The sequence below is a fragment of the Ursus arctos genome, unplaced genomic scaffold (genome assembly GCF_023065955.2).
Source record: "Ursus arctos isolate Adak ecotype North America unplaced genomic scaffold, UrsArc2.0 scaffold_24, whole genome shotgun sequence".
Taxonomy (NCBI): domain Eukaryota; kingdom Metazoa; phylum Chordata; class Mammalia; order Carnivora; family Ursidae; genus Ursus; species Ursus arctos.
The window spans coordinates 19,298,646-19,320,447 of record NW_026622919.1 but is presented as its reverse complement, the minus strand read 5'-3'; the positions used below and the strand labels follow the sequence as shown (position 1 = coordinate 19,320,447).

The following is a 21,802-nucleotide window of genomic DNA, read 5'->3' as shown; positions in this document are numbered from 1 at the left end:
ATATGATCAGCAAAACAATGACTGTGGGAACATCTACAAAATAAATGTCCCAGCTTCTTCAAATATTTTGTAAGGAATAAAAAAGGAGAGTAGAGGGAGAATTTATAGATTAGATATTTAAGAGCTGTGTCAACGTAGAGACCTGATTTGGACTCTACTTTGAATAAATGAATCATTTTTTTAACAATTGGGGCACAATTAGGGAAGTTTAAATACTGATTATATGTCTCATGATATTAAAGAACGGTTGTTAATGCTTTGGGGAGTGATAAGAGTATTGTGGTCATGTTTTTAAAAAAAAATTAGTCCTGCGGCGCCTGGGTGGGTCAATTGGTTAAGTGCCTGCCTTCAGCTCAGGTCATGATCCCAGGGTCCTGGGATCAAGCCCCATGTCAGGCTCTCTGCTTGGTGGGGAGTCTGCTTCTCCCTCCGCCTGCCGTTCTCCCTGCTTGTGTACTGTCTCTCTCTGTCAAATAAATAAAATCTTTTTTAAAAAAAATTAGTCCTTACCCAAGGAAGGGGGGTGTGGCACCTGCGTGGCTCAGGCAGTTAAGTGTCCTGCTCTTGATTTCAGGTCAGGTCATGACCTGAGGATCATGAGATTGAGTCTCATGTCCATGCTGGGTGTGGAGCCTGCTTTAAGATTCTCTCTCTCGGGCGCCTGTGTAGCTTAGTTAAGTATCTGCCTTCGGCTCAGGTCGTGATCCTGGGGTCCTTGGATCAAGTCCTGCCTTCGGCTCCCTGCTCAGCCGGGAGTCTGCTTCTCCTTTGCCTCTGTCCTCTCCCCTGCTTGTGCTCTCTCTCACATTCTCTCTCTCAAATAAATAAAATCTTTAAAAAAAATTCTCTCTCTCCCTCGCCCCTTCTCCCCACCCTCGCCTCCCCGTCCCCAGCATGTGGGCACTCTCTCTCTCTCAAAAGAAGAAAAAAAAAAAGAGTCTGAAATATTTACGGGTAAAATACATGATATCTGGACTTTGCTTCCAAATAATACAGAGGTGGGGAGTAGGTTGTCTGTATGATAAAATAAGATTGACCTTGAGTCAATAGGTAATTGTTCACCTGGGTCATAGGTAAATGCGAGTTTGTTACACTGTCCTCTCTACTTAAGTCTATATTTAGAATTTTCCATAATTAAAAAAAAGCTTTAAAAAAACAGATGAATAGTAGCGCCTGGCTCACTCAGCTCGTAGAGCACACAACTCTTGATCTCAGCGTTAGGAGTTCTAGCCCCACATTGGGTGTAGAGCTTACTTAAAAAATATATAGGTGAATAATAATATCCTATTCACAAACTCTGTAATGCCTTTTTGTTTCCTTGGGTTGTGACAGATCTGGAACATTGCTACCAACAAACTGACCTTTCTCAACTCCTTTAAAATGAAGACGTCTGTTATCCTAGGCATCATCCACATGATGTTTGGAGTCACCTTGAGCCTCTTCAACCACACGTGAGTTGCTGTGTTTATGTCACAAGAACGTGCATAGCTTAGATAATGCTTTTGCCTAAAGAAATCATGACATCTTTGGGGAGGGATTAGTAACTCAGAACCCCGTTCTATGTTAAAGAAGTGCTTTTATAACAATCTCATATTCTTAAATGAGGCTTAATTAATATTAGTCCCTTAACAATTCACAACTGCAGTAAAGATCTTTAAAAAACCTTATGTCATTTTCATCAAAATGAGTGAGTTACTTTTTTCTTTTATGTGTAACTCACATAAAATTATGAACTGTGGTCCCAGAATGTACTGTATTTTCCAGTCTCTTTCTCGTGGGAAAAGATGGGTGGGGGTGGTACCAAGCTGTTCAAGGTCCAAAAGTTCAGAAGTCATGGTTAATGCTGCTTTGTCTCTGTTGGCCTCCAGCGCTCCTGGCTGTTGCTTCTTAAAGTGGTAAAGACAGAATTGAGGGAGCTGTAGGTAGGAAATCTAGTAAGTACTCCATTTGGTGTAGGGGTGACCCTGGGTCTGCTCACCATTTTTTTTTTTTAAGTCAGCTCTATGCCAAACATGGGACCTGAATACACGACCCCAAGATCAAGAGTCCGATTCTCCACTGACTGAGCCGGCCAGGCATCCCTGGGTCTGTTCACTTTTAACATTTTTTTTTTTCCTCTCTTCCTTTTTAGCTATTTCAAGAAGCCCCTGAATATCTACTTTGGATTTATTCCTGAAATAATCTTCATGACCTCTTTGTTTGGCTACTTGGTTATCCTCATATTTTACAAGTGGACAGCCTATAATGCCAATACATCTGAGAAAGCGCCAAGCCTTCTGATCCATTTTATAAACATGTTTCTCTTTTCCTACGGGGACTCTAGTAATTCGATGCTGTATTCTGGGCAGGTGCGTCAACCCAGAGCTGGACTGTCTTAGGTGGTTACCCTAGATGAGGAAGCCAGATATTTCTGTGGCTCTGGAAAAGCCTTTAAAAATCTCTTTCTGTGGTATTAGTTTTCAGCCTGTACATCCAGACCTAAATTCAGCCCATCCTCCTTAGCTTCAGAGGATCTAATGTAATTCCTGTATCCACAAAGGGTAGAATTTACAACTCTGATCCTATGAGACAATTCCTGGGCTTTGCCACAACATCTGCTAATTATTTTGAGAAGCTAGGTTGTGTTATTCCTAGATCAGTAAGAAAGTACTGTTTGGGGGGAGATTTGGGCTGCAGTTGGAAACTGCGTGTTTGATTAATGTGATGCACCTTGTCCTTACTTTGTAGAAAGGAATTCAGTGTTTCCTGGTAGTCGTTGCGCTACTCTGTGTACCTTGGATGCTCCTATTTAAACCACTGGTCCTTCGCCATCAATATTTGAGGAGGAAGCATTTGGTGGGTGTATTTTTATTGCTGAAAGTTACTAGATTTTTTTTCCCTTACGATCAAGGCAATTCCTCCTCAGATATAATGAATCATGCACATGTCTATGTACTATTAAAATGTACTTGTGTCATAACCCAGCATGAGCACTGGACCTGCTGAAATTTAAAAAACAAAAAACACATGTTTTTGCTGTTCGAACGTCTGGATTCAGCTTTGAGTAGCTCAGGTAGAAGAAACAGGTCATAAGTTTTTACCTTCCCGGTCGTGCTTTGCTCGTGCTGTGCTCAGCATAATCCAGGTCTGGGCCTGCCTAGATGCAGCGTCAGCCAAATCAAGGCTGCAAGAGCTGCAGGTAGGTGAACCCACTCATGTGGTTTGCCTGGGCAACCACAGGGCTGACGCTCAGACATTTTCTTTTAAAATGAGACCATGATACTTTCACCAACCAAGACATCCGGAAAAAAGGTTTGGTTTAAAGAACATTGATTTTTTTTTTTCTTTTTAAAAAGCAGCACATACACTTGTGTTTACTTAACGTATGTGCGCTTATGAATTCTACACACACACACACACACACACACACACACACACACACACTTAAGTTGCCAAATTTTCATTTCTGGCTATGCAATAATGCTTACTTATTATACTACCTGGTAAAGCCCAAAAGATCTTATTGCATGACTCTCATACGGCTGTTAGATTATTATTCCTGTTGGAGAGCAGCTGAGTTACAAGACCCTCCTTCTCCCTTTTCTGACCATCTTCATCCTTCCATGGACCCTCCATTCGTCTCCCCCCCTCACTCCCTCCCTCTTTTGTTTCTTTCTCCCTTCCTCTTCTCTTCCATTCACTATCAGGAAGGGCAGCCTGTGGAGGCCCCAGTCAGCCCAACCCCGAGCCAGCAGGGACTAGAGGCAGCAGCGGCTGCAACAGTGAGTGAATTAAAACTGACAAACCATCACATTTTGTGTAAAGAGGTGGCAAACAGTGCAGCAGAATTCTTTTCAATTATATTGAGAGCATGGGACATGTGTGCTCTTGGGAAGTACGTCCTTGTTACTCACTGAGACGATGACAGAAAAGATTTCCACCTCTTATGAATAGATTCTAATGTCATCTTTTGCCATTGGTCTACTAAGTTTCTATTAAAAACTGTAAGTACAGTCATGTCTGTGGAAGCAAAGTGACTGTTGTACCCTCTCAGAATTCCATCATCTTAATCCAAGATGGCAACTCTTGGACTCATTCCAGTTTCATGTCTGTCTTTTATAACCATGTATTAGATGATTTTTCAGTGTGGAGCAAGAACATTTCTGTGATTCTTGAATTAATTTCCCTGCTCTTTAAACTTCTGCTTTGGAGGAACGCGTGAACATTGGGTCCATTTTAGCTCTGACTTACTCTTCTGCCAGTGGGACCGTATACACGTCCACTCTTTTGTGAGAGACTCAGAGGCCCTCCTATCCTCAGCTGCTCCACTGAGACCTCCAACCTGCCACGGGTCTCATGCGCTCTCTGCATCTGAGGCAGTAAGCAAAGTCATCTGTTTGGATCTTTCCTTCTCTAAATACCAACTCATGATTCAGCAACAGCACTTTGAATGTTAAGCATTTCAGTATTTGTCCTTAAAAACATCTCTTAACCAAACTCTTTTAATGTGTTGATTATCAACTTAGCCTAGTCTATTCTAGGTAATCAATAAGATGTTTAAAATCTCACCAGCAGTGATCACATATGTTACTAGTGTGATCTAGTGGCAACATACTCCTTTAAAAGAAAATGAAATATTTAGATGGATAACCATTTCCTTCATTAGGTGTTTCTGATCATTTTAAACTTAGAAACCTGCTGTAATCCTTCTAGAACGAGTCTCAAAGGGCTGACATTTTGGATCAGAAGATAATTTAATGTTGCTGCTTGAAATTATGTTCAAATAGGGACTTACTGTCGCCTTTCCTATGAGAATTTTTTTTTTTTTTTTAAGCCCACAAAGCACATACCATCCATGTATGGACACACTTTCCCAGTGCTCTTCTTTCTGCTGGTCTTAGCATATTTATGATGTGCTTCTGAGGCATCAGTCTTGATGCTTTTAACTCTGGCATCCTCTTCCGTGACACTATCCAAACTAAATGTCCCCAGTCTGGAAAGCTGCACATTCACGGGGTGTTCTTCGCCCCACTAGTTCTTTAGCGAAATATCTGGTTCTAGAGAGCAGCCTGAAGGCATCAGGATGGTCATTTTACAACAAGGGCCCTGGATTCTTGACCCTAAGCTCTTGAGGATACGATCACTGATCTGTGTTCTCTTCTCTGTCCTCTTGGTTGTTTATAAATGGTGTGTCACGGTTTACTTTTTTCTTTTCTTTTTTCTGCTGATGTATATGTCTCATCCCCTCTTCCCATAACTCTCATGTCCTGTGTCGTGAAGGGACACTTGTTAGTGTCTGCCGGGGGAGGTGGTTCACCTGTCTGCCTCTTACTGTCTGCTGGTTGGGAAAAGCTTCAGAAATGACCTTCAGTTTTGGGAGCCTTAAAGCCTGAAGGCTGCCTGGACTCTGTAACCCCTGTCAGGTACACTGGGGTCCTCTCCTGTCCCCAGTGACCTTTGTTGTCCTTGCAGTCCACCTTCTGAGGGTTGTCAGGTGTAAAGTTCGCATGACCTCCTGCAGGTGCCCAGGGTCTCAGGGCTTCCCGAATCTGACTACACATCAGAATCACCTGGCAAACTTTAAATTTGTTTGTTTCTTAGGGTATTATAATGAAAGAAGAAGTAATAAAGATGGCCCTTAATTCCATGACCTAGGCAATCCCCTACTGACATTAAAAAGTAAAATTAGGGGGCACCTGGGAGGCTCAGTTGGTTAAGCATCTGGCTCTTGATCTCAGCTCAGTTCTTGATCTCAGGGTCATGAGTTCAAGCCCTACTAAAACAAAAACACAAAAAAAAGTGAAATTAAAGCAACAGGTTAGAAAAAATAAAACAGTAGGTTAGAGAGTGCAAATAGTACAGAAAGTCCCCCTCTCCCCAGACCCCTTCTCCTGCTCAAAGGCAGGGACAATTTTGCTTCCAAATTTTTTCTGCATTTATCTTTTATCCATTAATATAAATATGTATATATGTTTGTACATGTATATGTATGTGTTTAAAACATACTAGGAATTGTGTTTTAAACTGTGGCACTCTTCTGCCCCTTGATTTATTAGGTTTTAAATTTTTTAGTGTATCCTGGGAGATTGTTCACTCTTTTATAGTTATCTAGTTGTCTAATTCCATAGAACATTTTGTTGGATATGCTAAAATTGTGTAATCACTCTCGTTGATGGATGTGTTGGTTGTTCCCAGTTCTTTGCTATTACAAATATGAATGCAGGGAACATCGCTGTCCATGTACCTTGATAAAATTTCATAAACATAGATGTTCCCAGCAGTGGGACTGCTGAGTCTCAAAGGGTACATGCATTTTTTGTCTGTGCTTGCATTTTCAATTTTGATAGACAGTAAAAATGATGATACAGTTTGTACTTGGGGAAATGTTTTTTTAAACATAGATTTCCCAGGCCCCACTCCAGACCTAAGTGTACAGTTTCTGGAGGTAGCATTTGAGAATCTGTATTTAATTTAAAGGTGATTCTGATGCAGCTGGTTTTCTGACCAGCACGGGAGAACCCCTGCTACAAGGAGAGAGACTTTGCCCGGACACTGAGTTCTGGTGGTCTGTAAGCTGTGGTAAAACGGGCACCTCAAGAGGTGAAGCTGTGAGTAGGGACCCCAGGTCAGTTGACCAAACCTGTTGGCACATCGTGCTGCTGCCCAGAAGGCCGTTTTGCAGGAGAGCAGTTTTTGAACCCTTGCCTCCTTTGGGCTCCCTGATCAGAACCTGGAAGAAGTGGGTCTAGGGGCTGTTTCTTTAGCTCCTTTTCCCCACTGGCAGGTTAGCACTCATTGCCATTTGTCTGACTTCACCCCAGTTCTGCCTGGTTTTTGCATTCAAAGAGTCCTTTTGCCTTAATAAACCCAAGCTTTTCCAAGTCAGGTTGACTTAGAAATTCTGGTTCTGGGGAGCCTGCTGAACGCAATGCGTGGGAAACGGGAAGAAGCAACACCCAATCAGCATCTGCCCACATGCCTGTAAAAGAGTTGTTCTAACTAACACTCCAGAATCCTCCACTGAAGGAAAGGAGCCTTTTCTTTTTCTTTTTTTTAATTCTGTATTCTGTAGCCACGGGCTGATGTACATTAAGCTTTTTTCCCTTCCCTGATCTAGGAAGTCCTTTGTTTCTGGGCAGAGACCCTGTCCGCTTCTGGGAGAGTTTGCTGGAACTCTTGGGTTCCAGTTGAAAGCTTATCCGATCAGGTTATAGTCACCATGTCATTTGGCTCCCCTCCCTCTTAGAAAGTCTGATCTTTAGTTCTAGAAAAACTTAGACCCCTGACAGCTTTACAGATAGAGCTACAGTCGTTGTAAGAGTCTGTTCATATAAAGCTTTCATTCAAGCAGGCATCTCAGCTAGCCTTGACCGAGGCCAGGTCGGTGCGTCCTGGTGTGGCAGGCAGGGCTGATGAGAATGAGGTGGGAAATGCGGCTGGGGCTGGGGCTGGGCCGGTGGTGGTTGGGACGGGGACAGTGGTTCGTTTTTACTTAGCTGTTGGATCAGCGGGTTTTGATTTTGTTGTTAGAACATATGCTTTTCTGAGGTTTGTATGTACTAACTATCACCCTTCCCCACCCCACAGAATGTCACATTAAAGCCCAGGCAAATTCTACTCTTTCTGTTCATCTGTGTAGGGAACTCTCAACTTTGGTGGGATCAGGGTGGGCAACGGACCGACAGAGGAGGATGCTGAGATTATTCAGCATGACCAGCTCTCCACCCATTCAGAGGACGCAGAAGAGGTAAGAGCCAGTGGCGTGGGCTTCCTCTCCTTCTCCTGTGGGTCAGCCCCCGTCTTGTGTGCGGAAGTGGCCTCCCTCCAGTCTTCTTGAAAGATGAAAACACTAATACTAGTGATCAGCCTGCCTTCTGGGCCTCTTCGGGCACCACAGCTTTTTGCAGCGGACCTGCTGTGAATGCCCGGTGCCCCCTGCAGAGCCCACGACGGTTGTGTTCCCTTGTCCGAACCCGCTGAATTCTGAGTTGCCCGCAGTACTCTGCGTGCCAGTCTCAGTGACTGACTGTGCTCCTGGGGCCCGAGGGCAGAGTAGGCCCAGGCTTCCCCGCTCTTGTTACTGGAGACACAGCCCCCTTAGGGTAGCAGCTTCATCCCTTGCCCCTTCCAGGGATGGTTCCAGTTGGAACTGTAGCCACGGGTACTTTTAAAGTCTTGTCCTACTAATGTGCTCCTGTTGCACATGCATTATTTGAGCTTTTTAAAAATGTTATTTGCCTACTTTTTACAGGGAGAGTGAGAAGTAGTAAGGCCAGATTAGACTTTGCCTTAAACAACCTCCAAGCTGGTTTTTAAAATCCAGTCTCCTTGTCTGACCACACTCACACCACAGAGCTTCTGAAATGAACTTTGGAATGTCATCTATTCATTATATTCTTTTTTTTTTCTCTTTATGTTCTTTTTGAAGCAAATAGAAGAGGAGTTGGGGACCTAGGTGACTGAACTTTTCAGTCTGACTGACCACTTCCCCTATGTGTACGCCATCTTTAAAAAGAACTTGTTAAGGGTTGGGTGTCTTTAAAAACGATGTATCTTAATGCTCTAAATCCCACTGGGTTTGCTTTCCGTGTATCCTGAGGAGGTCTGCCTCCAGCACATGAGGCCCATTTAATATTAACGGTTTTCCCCAAGAAACAGTCAGTAACCTTGTGCTCGTGACTTGTGACCGTGTGTGGCATGGCTTCCACTAAGTGTAAATTTGTGTTTACAAGCCTACCGAGGATGAAGTGGTAAGAAACAAGCTGGCTTTGCCTTCATGTTTATCTGGGGCTTCTCTTCCCATCCTTGTGATCACTCTGCTGACCCTGCTGCAACCGGGGCCCACACGTGACACCCGCGCATCCCGCATTCACTGGCCATTTCTAACCAGTTCGTGAACCTGTGTTCTGAAAAAGCTCATCTCCATTAACTGCATCTCATGTCGGTCACCTCTGTCTTTGTTTCATTGACTTTGCTGATCTAATACCTCTGAGAATGGCTTTGAAAGGAGCTACAAGTAATGTCTGCTTTGGCATTCTTGAAGTGACCACCTTGGGGGTTAAATCCTGTTGGTCTTTGCCTTCCTCTCCTGTGGTGTTATGTATGGTATGGTCGCTCTGCCGCTGGGAGTAGCTGTTTCCTCCTTGCTCCTCTGAGAGCTTGTGAGTAAAGCTCACCCTTCCTCCCTGTCTGAGATGCAACCAACCTCTTCCTACTGTCCTCATCAGCTTGATGATGCTTAAAGTGAGAATTGCTGGACCCTCACTTGGGGGTCAGCTCTACCTCCCTATGACCCAGGTGGGAGGTAGACAGCTTTCAAAAAGGAGGCTTTGCCTCTCCGATGTATCCCAGAAAAAACAATCCCATCTGCATATTATACCAGGTAATAGAAACAAAGTTGGCTATTCAGGCCACATTTGGAATAGAAGGCCTTCTAGCTCAGCAGTAATTCATTTAGCAATACACGAATTTTAAATTAGGTTTTTTAAAGGCCTTGCTGCACTGTTTGCATCTTCCCCCAAAACTTTTCTCTAAAATACCTTCCCTTTCCTGTCTCTCCTGGTCCTCTCTAAAGGGGCAGTGGGATGGGAACAGGAAAACCTTTGCTGTTCTGTGTAAAAACAGACCGTGCTCGGTCTTCCTGAAGGCTGGAGAGGCTCTTTTGCTGGCATCCGGGAGCCTCTGTGTTCCTGTGAGCTGCTCATCTGCGCATAGTCACTGGTTGAGCTGCCTGGAAGGGCTGGCTGGGAGTGTGTTCCGTGTTAGTGAGGAGCCCAGCCCTCTCCCAGTAACACAGCCTCCAACAACACTGCTCTTTCTAAGTGTCTTCCTAGTTGAGCCCCCAGTGCCATGGTCACCATCAGAATGGTCCTCATCTGTAAGCCATGTCCCAGGGGCTTTAGACATCCACATAAGATGCACTGTAATTCAGCCTCCCTAGTCTCTGGCCCCTCAGCTCCCTCAAGGGTTCAGCTTCCCGTGGCTTCCTAAATAATGTGACATTTTATCTTTATCAGGCACATGTACAGTCTAGTTCTCCACAGCCAGATTTAAATTAACTGTTAGAATTATCTAAAGATATCAAACAAAAAAAAATTTTTTTTTTAAGTCCAGCCTACTTCTAGAACTTCCCCTTTTTGCTTGGCTGTGAAAACCTATTTGCCCCATGCAGGCCATTATTCCAGCCTGGTGGAAGCAGGGGAGCACTCAGCCCAGTTACAAACCAGGGCCAGGCTAGTTGATTTTTAAAAGGGAAATCTTTAAAGGCTGTAACCATTCAGCAAGGGTCAGTGGCACCTCTCCCTACTGTGTCATCCCACCCGGTGTGATCATCCCACCCATCCATCCACGTACTCATTCCATCCATCCATGTATTCATTCATCCCCCTCACCCATCCATCCATTGAGTCATCCCACTCACCCATCTGTTCATCCCACCCATTCATTCATCTCACCCATCCGTCCATCCCGCCCACCCATCTGTCCATCTGTCCATCCCACCCACCCAATCATCCATCTTTTCACTCATCCCACCCACCCATCCATCCATTAATTCTTTTATCTCACCCATTCATTCATTCACCCTCTATATGCCAAGCACTCTGGTGCTACAGAAACTGCAAGAAGAAAAACATAGCCCTTGCCTTCAAGGAACTCCCAGCCAAATTGAGGAAACAGCCTGGGTGACAGATGGTGTGATTAGGTGTGCCCACGATGCTATGGGAACACAGAAAGAGGACATCTGACAAGCACTGGGGTGGGGGTGGAGAAGAGGAGACCAGGAAGTGATTCCCTAAGGAGATTGTTGCTAACTTAGTCCGGTCAAGCAGGAGTCTGTGGGAGCTGGGTGGGAATGCAGACGCGTCAGTGTGTATAGTTACCAGAAAGACACAGGCATGTGGGCCCATCACGTATTGGGGATAAACAGGTACACGGCTTGGCTGGAGCTCAGGGCCAGGAGTTGGAGAGCGGTGAGAGGGGAGCCTGGAGTTTCAGAAACTCCACGCGGAGTGTTTGGATAGCAAAGAGCCGGTCAGAGGGTGGGGAAGCCGGAAGTGTCACAGCATATGTGCGTTGCTGAAATGCTCTGGTGGGGGTGTTTTAGGGGATATTGGATTGGGGAGGGGTCACAGTCTGGAGGCATGACCAGTGAGTCCGATACAAGTCATGAAAGAATCGGGAGGCCTGAAGTGAAGTGAAGCATTGGCAGGGATTTGGAAAGGAAGGGACGGATAATGAGATCAAGGAAATTAGAGCTGGAGGTCCCAGGGCCTTAATGTAGGCAGTGAGAGTGAGGATTCAGGATTGACTGCCAGGCTTGGGTGCCTGGGGCCCTAGTGATGACGCTCTGTTAGACATAGGACGTAGAGTAGACGTAGGGACTGGTGGGGTCAGAGGAGAACGATTAATGAGTTTGAGCGGCACTGAGTTTGAAGTGCCTGTGGCGCACTAGGAGATGTAGCACGGCTAGTTGGAAACAGGCAACACGGAAATGAAGGTGTCCATCTGGGTAGGACACACACGGCCTATGGGTGGCCGTCCAAGCCCTCAGCGGCCGTGCTGCCGGAGAGGTGTAAGAGCTGAGGCTGGACCTCCAGCATTTAAGGAAGAACCAAGACGGAGACTGGGAAGGAGCATCCAAGGAGGTAGGAGGAAAACCGAGGGCAGACGAGTGTCTCAGGAGGGAGGAGGAAAAGGCGACAGTGGGAGACACCTCAGTCTGGCCACAGAATGTGCTAGACCTCACACCTGGGAGGCAAGGGAGCGGGTGCCCAGAAAGTTGTGTTTGTGGAGCAGAGAGGGTGGAGGGCAGGGCGCAGGAGGTGAGGAGGGGATGGGCGGCGCACCTGGAGGAGAGGGTAGATGGAGTCTGCAGCATCCCTCCCCAGTCACAGCTGACTCCTGAGGCAGCGACAGGCTCCTAAGTGCTTGGCTGCCTTTCTCACTAAAGCCTCACCCACCATAGTCTCCCCCCATTATATAGAGATGAAAACTTGCCCGAGGTTACAAAGCAGGAAGCTGGGAAGAAGAGAAAGTGCAGAGAGTGTGGGTAATGCCCGGAAGGGAGGCTTCCTCTGTGTTTTCCATTTCTCTAGGGAACCCTGGGTAGATGCTGAGAAGGGTCTGGTTCTATAGGAAACCCAGCAGTCCCTGCTTTCGTGGAGCTCTTAGCAGCAGAGACCAGTGCTCCTGGGAGCCGGGACCTTTCCATCCTCTGAGCGCAGGCCCTGGGGTGACAGCCAGCACTGGTGGGAAAGAGCTCTTAGCAGCGTTGTTGGGATTGAGGTAACGAGGATTACCCTAGTTTTTAGGGTAACTAGGAGGCTTGAAGCGCCTGTTGCAGAAGAAAAGCCCAGAAGTACCCAGAGTGTAGATGGTCAGGTGAGGGAGACTGAGGCAGTCGCCCAAAGATGGCATGTTGAGCTGGCCCCTCTCCCTCCTGGCCGCACCCCGGAGGCCTGGGCTGTCAGCGCTTTACCATTCAGCTCCTTCTCCCGTCCTGCCCTCATGCAATTTCCCAAGACATTGCTGGCGTCCTTTGGGAGTGGAGTCATGTGAGTCTTGAAAGAAACTGGTGAAAAACAGACTCTGACCTGAAGGCAGGGCAGGCGGGAGGCCCCGTGCTGCTTCGGGGTTCCAGTCTCCGGGTTCCGGGTGGCCTGTGTGGGAGGAGCCCGGGAAGGCCCCGCCTCCTGTTCTTGGGCGGCGGTGATTGCTCCACCTGGTGGGGGGGGGGTGAAGAGGCCCGGCGTGCGCCAGAGCGGGCCCGAATTCTTGCCTAGCGGTGCTTGGGGGGGGGGGGGTGAGCGCCTGCAAGCTTGTTCTAGCTCTGCCCCTTTCTTCTGGAAACATTCTTGACGTGGAAAGGCAAGCTGGGAGAAAGGGAGCGTGAGAAAAACAGAAACAGAAAACAATAGACGTTGCGTGTGGTCTCCGTGAACTGGAGGGTTTTGGAAAACTCTTGTCAGCATTTCCCTGTGTCATCGTCTCAGAAGCCACAAAAGAAAAAGAAGGTTATCTTGCTCCCAACAGGTTGTAAGAATAATAAGTGAAGCGGCTGTAGAGGCTTAGTCTTGCCTCGGCAGCTTCTGGCCTGGTAGCTTCTCACCTGAAGCATGGCCAGGGTGGGGGGAGCGATGCTGCTCTCCTGAGTCAGAGCAGGGCGCTTCCTTCGGGCACTGTAGGGAGGAAGTCAGCTGGAGGAGGCCCAGCAGCAGGGCCCTGGGAGTCCCGCGTGCAGACAGTCCCTTTGAGAGCTCTTAACTCGGCATACATTCCACTCTCGAGCTTATAGCCTAGCGGGAAGAAAAAACAAATGTGTTGAGAATCATCTCATTAAGATGGAGGTCATTAAAATGTAGTGTATTAAGAGAAATGGTGTGTCCCAGTTGGGGGCTAAGCCAGGCAGGATTTCTGGGGATGGCGTAGCTGAAATCACCACCTGAGTTCAACGTTGGGGGTTCCTGGCCCGCCTGTGTAGCCGTTAGTGCTGGCGCTCAGGCCCAGGCCCGAAGCACCAAGTGGCCACAGCACCATCTGTGCGTCCCCTCCCGGCCTGATCTCTTCTCTCTGGTTTCCTCCCATGACAGTTTGACTTTGGGGACACCATGGTCCACCAGGCCATCCACACCATCGAGTACTGCCTGGGCTGCATCTCTAACACCGCCTCCTACCTGCGGCTCTGGGCCCTCAGCCTCGCTCATGCACGTGAGTGTAGTTCACTCAGGTTGAAACTTATGCTTTTCCCTTCCTCTGGGCACTGTTGAGGATGTGGGCTTAAGTAGAGGGGCTATACCATCAAGGTTCTGGAATTATGCAGACTCCTGAATCCCGGGAGAAAGATGTGCAAATGGGAAGACCAGTGCTTTTGCCAGGTTAACTATGTGCAGTAGTCCCCCTAAGGCTGCGGGAAGCCGGGGTGCAGCAAACACTTCAGGTGAGGGGCGGCAGAGCAAGGTGGAAGGCCCACAGCACCTCTTGCCAGACTGAACCGATGTCCTGTCTCTGCATTCCCCAGAGCTGTCTGAGGTGCTCTGGACCATGGTGATCCACATCGGCCTCAGCGTGAAGAGCTTGGCAGGAGGTTTGGCACTATTCTTCATTTTCGCCGCCTTTGCCACCCTGACCGTGGCCATCCTCCTGATCATGGAGGGCCTCTCGGCCTTCCTCCACGCACTGCGGTTACACTGGTGAGCGGCACCGAGTTCGGGGGGCTGGGGGAGGGCAGCTTTATTCTTGTACAGAATCCAGAGACATTAGGAAGTGTCTGCTTTCATTCACATCGTTATGCCCAAGGACCTGCATTAGGAGTGAGCTTCAGGAAATGTCCACAGAAAAGCACAGCTCACTTTTCAGAGCCCCCAAGGGAGAATTCTCTGGTGGGTGTTGTCAGATTCCCTCTCCCTGCCTTCAGCCTTCTTCACTGCTCTTGATTATGGCTTAAAAGACTTGCTGAGGTGGTTGGTATTTGGGGTTTTTTTTTTTGCTCTGGCATAAACTTTCTCCTATCTTCAGAGCAATGGAAGCAACTCTGGAATAGATTTGCAGTCCAGGAAGGTGCTAGAGCGCACTGTACCCCAGTTTTGTCCCCCTTGTTCTGTCATTGTGCTGGTGTGTTTGGGCAGGAGCCATGGCAGCTCCATGCAGATAAGGGGGTTCCTGGTTCCATAGTGTGTAGCTCAGTACCCTGAAGCAGCTTCTTCACAAGGGCAGGTTTGGATTTGTTTGTTTTTGTTAAAGTAGTTTGTGGCTTTTAATGGCTCTGCCTGGAGAGAGCTAGCTCAGCCCCAGGGCGTGGGAGAGGTGGGGTCTGGTCCAGGCAGTGACCCTGTGACCTCAAGGTACAGTTACCAGATTTAGCAAATAAAATTACAGGACACCCAGTGAAATTTGAATTTTAGATTAACAATGAACTTTTTTTTAGTATAAGTATGTCCCAAATGTACATGGGACATACTCATACTAAAAACTAGGCGTCCTGTACTTTATCTGGCTTCATGCCCTCCCTCTTTTGAGTCTCCACTTCCTCCTTTATGTTGTGATTCTCCCTCTCTTTTTGGGTCTCAAACCCCAGTGGTTCTGGAAGCTCTGGACCCTCTCCCTTGAGAAACACCCCCCAGTTTTACCCATTTAGGGAGTCACAAACTCCCTGACCCTTCCTCAGGAACTCCTAGACGAGATGGTCTGTGGTGCCATTGATCTCAAGATCAGAGAGTGTATGGAATGTCCCGTTACATCAGATTTCTAAACCTGAACCAAAGGATCCTCTTCCCCGTTCCCTTTATCTTTGGTTTTCCTCCTGACTTGGTCATGCTGAGCCCCCTCAAGATTCCTCTGTTTGCTGTTTAAATGACAGGGGACCGGGAGGCATGGAAGGGCGGGGCATAACTGGGACTTACTCTTCCCTCAAAAGCTCCTTTAAAATAACCTGTCCTCTGGCTGGCATTCCTCCGCCTCGCCGCCCTCCTCCCCACCCAGCTGTTGTTTATTTACTGTCCAGCCAGGAGGCTAGGAGCGCTGCGTGGCTCAGACTGCTGGCACGCTACCCTGTTCTCAGCTTATCAGCATACTCTCGCCCCAGCACACTTCCTCAGCCACTCGGTATGAGGGAATGTCTGTGTAACCAGCCTGTGGTGACTCACTGTTCCTTCCTTCCTTTCCTAGTACTTCTCTGTCTCCTGAGCCCTGGGCTTGTGGGTTTAGTGACTACCCCACCTGAATTCCAACCCAAGTGGGGAGCCTGTCGCCTCCTCCCTGGGCGGGCAGGGGAGCAGTCACGGTGCTGGGTCAGAACTATCAGAGCAGTGAGCCAGCCACACCGCAGAGGGAGGAAGGTCGCCTGAGTCCGGGCCTAGTCTCCAGAGTGAGCAGAGGCAGCTTGGGAGGCCATGTTCTGTTGTCGCCAGAAGGATTATTTCTTCCTCAGGGATACCTGTGGCCTTCAAGTGAAGGTATCTTCCCACGTTCCCTGTGAATGAGCCCAAGGATCTGATGAGTGACAAGAGATCAGGCTTCAGAATTAGGCCCACCTGGGTTCAAATTCTGGCTCTGTTACTGGCTGGGTGACCCTGAGGAGAGCACGTACCTCTCTGAACCTCACTTTCTTTCGTGTGAAGAGAGGATGATATCCACGTAACATGGTTGCCGTGATAAATATGAAATAACGCACATACTAGGCGCCTGTCACAGTGTCACGGCACATCATAAACTGTGTTCAAGGGCAGATTGCAGCCACCCGCTTAGAAGTGGGCCACCCTGTGGAGAGGGTATCTTGGCCTGGGTCCCCTTGTAAAGAAACTGCTTGTAGTGTTTAGAGAGGGGAGACCCCCTGGGGGAGGCACATCTGAATGCCTGTAGTTTTCAAGGAACGGACTTATCAGACAAACTTATGGGTTGCTTTGTTTGGGTAGTGGAGGTATCGCAGAGAAGAGAAACCCGAAACTCCTTTGTCCGGCTTTCAGAATCCATTGTTGGAGGTCCCGTTTGGAGCATTGCCCTTACTGAAAGGGGGTGAATGAAAAGGGTGCTCGTGCTCCCCCTCCTGGCCGAATGTGGATGTGCTGCAGGGATTCCTGGGCCTTCTAGTCCCCCAGGACTGTAGGAATTCTGAGTTGTGGCCCTCTTGTGAGGCTGGGGACAGCTTGTCCTACCGAAAATGGCTGTGGGATATTGCTGCTGTTTTCCTTGGGGTCCAGCCTGGGCGTCTTCATACCCGTCACTTTACCCCTGGCTGTCAGCTGGGGTTTCCTGATCCTGATGCAAGGGCTGCCCCATTATAAAAGTTCTGGATGTCTTCAGTGGGGACAAGAACAACAACGTCTGCTCTGGTAACAAACCACTAATCTGAGATTCATGTAGGGTCCTAAGAAGGTGGGTGATATATTTGAAAACGAGAGTGAACAGGCTACTGTCCCAACCTGCTAATTCCATCTCCTTCTGATCAGAGTTACATGTCTCTCTATTTTTGCCTACTGTAATTAGCTGTCTTTTCTTCCTCAGGAAAGCAAAGGCAGGGATAGGGTTTGTCAGTTTGTGGACACCAAACTGACTTTAGTAGGAAGACTGTTGCCCCGTAGCCCACTTCCAGGAACCGAATCCCTTCTTACCGAGCAGATTCCACATACGTGTCAGTGCACACACTTGCGCACTCACAGATTGCTTGAAGGCCAAGGGAAGGTGGGGACCAGACTGTTGTAAGGAGTGGAGTGGCGCTGCAGCAGGACACCACGGGACGGTTGTGGGAACGGCTGGCCCGGAAGTAAGCACACCTGAAGTGTAGTTCCTGGCTGCCATCATTGCCCTGACATGTGGGCCATCAGACAGATGTGCGTTCAGGCCCTGGACTGTTCAGAGAGTGGCAGAAAGGGCCAGAGAAGCAGCTCAGCCCAGAAAAGAACTGCCTCTTTTCACTCACACCCCCCGCCAGGAAAGGAAGAAGACCCAGGACTCTTTTCCCATTCCCTCACTCAAGGAAACAAGGTTTCCTGTTACATAGCAGTGGTGAGCGCTCCGGGCACTCCCGTTTATCCTTCGGGGTCACTGGGGAGCCTTTGTCAGGTACTGCAGCTGAAAGGAAAGGATCTCCGAGAAACCCATCCGACTTCCCGAGGCCCTCCTCACAACCGTGGAATTCTAGAGGTGCATTTTGGTGGCTTGGGGCGTGGCGGGGCCCTGGAGGGTCCCTGGGTGGTGTAGCAAGCTCCTAAAAGAAGAGGCACTTGCAGGGCGGCGAGCAGGGCCCCCTGGGCCCCGGCGCAAAAGACTTCATGTTTGTACTTTCTCAGGAAGCACACATTTCCCTGGTTGGGAGGGAGAAGAGGGTGGGGAGCAAGATAGGGAGATTGCTTTCCAGCCTTGTTCTGGGAGGTTGAGGTAAGCGAGGCGGAGAAGGGACGTGAAGTCAGGCTGACCCTGAGATGCCCAAGATGTCCATGGTGGTGGCCACCCTGAGTCTCTAACCGCAGGCAGTGGCTGGCTGGTGGTAGAGGCGGTATCAGGCCATGTGTCAGAGGGACCGCCCGTGTGCTCATACGGCAGAATTTATGCACCTGCATTCCAGACACATGTAGCCCTTCCTTCCCTCTGGGCCCCCTGGGTAGATGCAGAGGAATGCCAAGAGAAGGATGGTGATCCCATGGGCATCTGAAAACTTCTGAAGCTTCTATTCCATTCGTCCAGTTTGGAATTTGAATTGTTTGTGTGATTAGCCGGCCAGGGGCTCAGAGTTCTGGACCCCTTATAGACCCTAAGGTGACTTGCCCACCATCTCACTGCATGAATGCAAATGGGATGTGTCCAACCCTTTCCAGTTGTTCAGAAAGGCCCTTGCCATATGCAAACAGCCTAGTCAACATGAACATTCAGACCCAGCCAGTGGATGAGGAGCAGGAACCTACCCCATCCCCACCGAATTCCCCCAACAGAGGCCTGAATGGCTGTAGCTTCTACGTTCTCGGGGTTGGGATATGGGGACGAGTCCAGATGCCGGGTTGAAATTGCTTTTGTTAGGAATCCTGTGACTGACCAGTTTGAAGCCCCCTCCCCCAGGTCCTATTTTCCCTTGGCCCAGGGAACCCTCCAGAGTCCGGGAGGCTTTGGGACCTTGGCCCAGACCCTGGAATGTGGGGCTGGGAGGAGAAGGCCGCCTGTTCTTACGCCCACACAGAAAGTTCTGTTCACCTCTTCTCCCCAGGGGGTGGAGCCAGCAGCTCTGCAGTGTCCTCAGCCAGCACCCCAGGGCCTTTGAGGACCTCTGAGGACCTCTGAGTGCCACCACAGACCATCCACGATGCAGGCAGTCCTTCCAGTGTGCAGACCTCTGGGCTTGGAGGCAGGAAGGAGCCCATTGCCCGTAGCCTGCCCCAGCCCCCAGCTCCGCCTGTCCTTGCAGGGCTTCTGGCACCCCCAGGGTCACACAGCCCCAGTGGAAACTATTCCTCAGGGCAGCTCTCCTTGGCTTTTTTATCCTCTGAATCATGCATTTTTCTGCCCATATTTGGTGGTGATTTGGTTGCTGGGCGGCCATCCAGGGAGTATGCAGGGGGAAGCGTAGCCTGCAGCCTGGCTCTGCTTCCAGGAGTGCCGTCTTCCTGCCCCTCGGAGTCTGAAAGGGCCCCAGGGAGACCGGCAGCCATGGATGCTGAACTGCTTGGGAAGGGAGGTGAAGCTCTGCTTTTCCTTTCAGCCCTTGGGGGAAGAATTTGTTCTCAGATGTTTTTGTAGTTGAAGAGTATTTTTGCCATTACTTGGAGAAGACTCCCCCCTCACCTTCCTGGGAATTTCCTCCCCAAAGCATCCAGCCTTTACTCGCAACCCTCCCTTCTCCTTCCTCCTGTGAGAAAGAAACAAACTAGAAAACAAGGGCCCTTGCCAGAGTCTCTGGCGCTGAGCTCGCTGCCGCCCAGGGGCTTCCCTGAGAGGTTCACCGTGAGCCCCTGCGCCCCGGCCAGGAGCCTGGTATCTAGTCTCTACATTGCCCTTAGAGACTCAAACCAACCGCACTTCTGTTGCACATGGCTAGACAGAGTTTTGCGTAAACATACTCTGCTCAGCAGGAAGGAGCAGAACTGAGGAAAAACCAGTGAGGAGGTATGCAGGCACTCTTGCCTTGCCGAGGGCAGGCCCTGGCTTCAGAAGCGGGGATTTGTGTGTGCTGTGGGAAGTAGGCCAAGGCCTGGGTTTGGTGGGTGGGTGGCAGAAGGCCGGGCTGCTTTCCCAAGCTCAGCTAGGAAAGTGAGGCCTTGGGGAGGAGGGTCAGAGCATCTTTCTAGCCCACTGTGAAATCCCAAAAGGATTCTATGGAATGATGACTTTCCTTTTCCCTTTCCCCAGGGTCGAGTTCCAGAATAAATTCTACAGCGGAACCGGTTTCAAGTTCCTACCCTTCTCCTTTGAGCACATTCGGGAAGGGAAGTTTGACGAGTGATTCCTTTGTGGGGCTGTGTGCCGGCGGGCTGCCCTCCCCACTCCCTCCACAGTGGTTAGCTGTGCTCCTCTCGCCTGTTGGTTGTGCTCCCTGGGTACCAGGACGTGTGTGCCATCCCCGCCACCCCTCCTCCAGCCGCCTGTGAGTCATTTAGATAGACCCGTCCCTCCCTGGTCCCCTGCCCCCGCCAACTTTATGTGTAGTGTAGTGATTTTCTAGAGAAAAGCGGGCTCTGGCTGTCACTCACACCCACTGGGCACCGGCCCCGCCCTCCCAGCCTCCGTCCAGCCAGAGACAGCCCTTTCTCTGTCCCCTATCGGTAAACAAGTTAGTGCATTTTACCTTTGAGCCCGAAGCCCTCGGAAGGAGACCCGTCACCATCCACACCCAGACTTTGAGCCCCCTCTTCCTGCCACTGTAGTTATTGGTTGGGGGTAGGGTTGCTCTTTAACATGCCCTACTCTTGGATTAGCAGGGGTGGGTCCAGGAAGATGGTATCTGTCCTCTGCCCATCCCTCTGGTCTTCAGAGCAGTTGTTAATCAGGAATTCAGCTGAATGCAACTATGCCGGTGTGTGTAGCTTCTCCCTGTCACTCCCAAGGGTCCCAGGGTACCCAGCACCACCTCCCTTACCCGCGCCGGGGTGACCCAGACAGAGGTCCTGGCTGCCTCCTGTGGCTGGATGCTTCTAGGCCATGCTGGGGGCCCTGCCACAAGTACGCCCTCTGGGCAGAGGGTTCAGACTTGCTCTTTCCTGGTGCAGACCCCAAGACCTACCTTCCCCTACCCCTAATCATGAGTCTCGAGGGCAGGACCGTGGTCATCCAGGGTGGTTCTGCCTGCAGACCTGCCTTCTCTGCCCTCCAGTGCCCCTCCCCACTTCCACTGGGGACCCAGTCAAGGGAGCGGGGTCCTGGGCAGCGAAGGCTGGCGCCGTTTACAGTTTGCGGATTGGAGGCAATGGCCAGGGCTGCAGCACGCTGGTTGTGAGAGCTGCACGGCCTTGCCTGTGGGCCGATGGTGAGCACCCCCCCCTCCCCGCAACGGGCCACCTCTCCTGTCACCCCCATGCTGGGCTATGGCTCTTAGGGCCTTTTAATCATGTGTTGACACAGCAGCCGTGGCTGTTTCAGCTAAATTGAACCCTGTGGCCCCCAGTGGTAGAGATAATCCTCTGAATTGGCCAGGCCCCTGCCCTCCTCCCACCCTGGCTTTTCTGAGTGAGTTACTTGGAGCTGCTCACGACTCTCCTGGGCATGGGCCACGCACCCAGCTTCCCTGTGTGCTGGCCAGTGTGACCCTGTGCTGAGCCCCCTCCCCTCTGGGCCCAGTGGTTTACATGATGACCTTTGCTCTGTTTACAGCGGGGGTTTGAAGCAGAGCTCTTTGTCAGGAACCCTGCCCAAGGCCCTTCTGTTACACATTCCTGTGCTGAATAAAGTGTGTTTGACTCTACCAGGGAGGCTGCCTGTCCTTGTGCCCACAGCCCCTGTGTCGCACGCCCCTGCCCCTTTTCCAGCATGTCTGCTTTCCTGTGATCAGAGGCCACAGCTGCAGGCAGGGCAGTTTGTGAAATTCTCACCTCTCAAGTTTCCCAGGCGCCTTCCCCTCCCTGGAGCCCAGCAGCTTCATAGCTACTGCGTCTGGTGGGGAGGGGATCTGGGGACCCGTCCTCCTCTTCCTCTCCTGCCCTACCACCCAGACAGCAGGGGAAGAGGAGGCCTGGGCATCTGTCCACCTGCCTCTCTTCTCCAAGTGTGCTTTCCAGGACTCAGTAGCCTGGCTATTTTGAGCCCCAGTGCCCTTGGCCTTGGTGTTAAGTGGAGGCTCTCTATGGGGTTCATCAGGGCAGTGGGAGAATGTGAGGTGCTGAGGTCGGCAGGCTGCTGAAGAGCCAGC

General features: G+C 49.8%; 1 protein-coding gene across 5 annotated transcripts in view; it reads left to right on the top strand.

The window, feature by feature from the left end:
* Nucleotides 1–21,358, top strand: part of ATP6V0A1 (ATPase H+ transporting V0 subunit a1) — a 59,340-nt gene extending 37,982 nt beyond the window's left edge. For 4 of the 5 annotated variants that reach the window (XM_026512800.4, XM_026512801.4, XM_048224872.2 and 1 more), the window contains exons 15-21: nt 1,333–1,451; nt 2,132–2,348; nt 2,728–2,835; nt 7,619–7,726; nt 13,569–13,686; nt 13,997–14,168; nt 19,810–21,358. In XM_026512800.4, the coding sequence (XP_026368585.1) occupies nt 1,333–1,451; nt 2,132–2,348; nt 2,728–2,835; nt 7,619–7,726; nt 13,569–13,686; nt 13,997–14,168; nt 19,810–19,903 (936 nt within the window). In that variant the 3' untranslated portion in view covers nt 19,904–21,358. Of the gene's footprint in view, nt 1–1,332; nt 1,452–2,131; nt 2,349–2,727; nt 2,836–3,686; nt 3,762–7,618; nt 7,727–13,568; nt 13,687–13,996; nt 14,169–19,809 lie in introns of all 5 variants that reach the window. The other variant, XM_044389231.3, reaches the window with a different exon arrangement.
* Nucleotides 21,359–21,802: the final 444 nt, after the last annotated feature.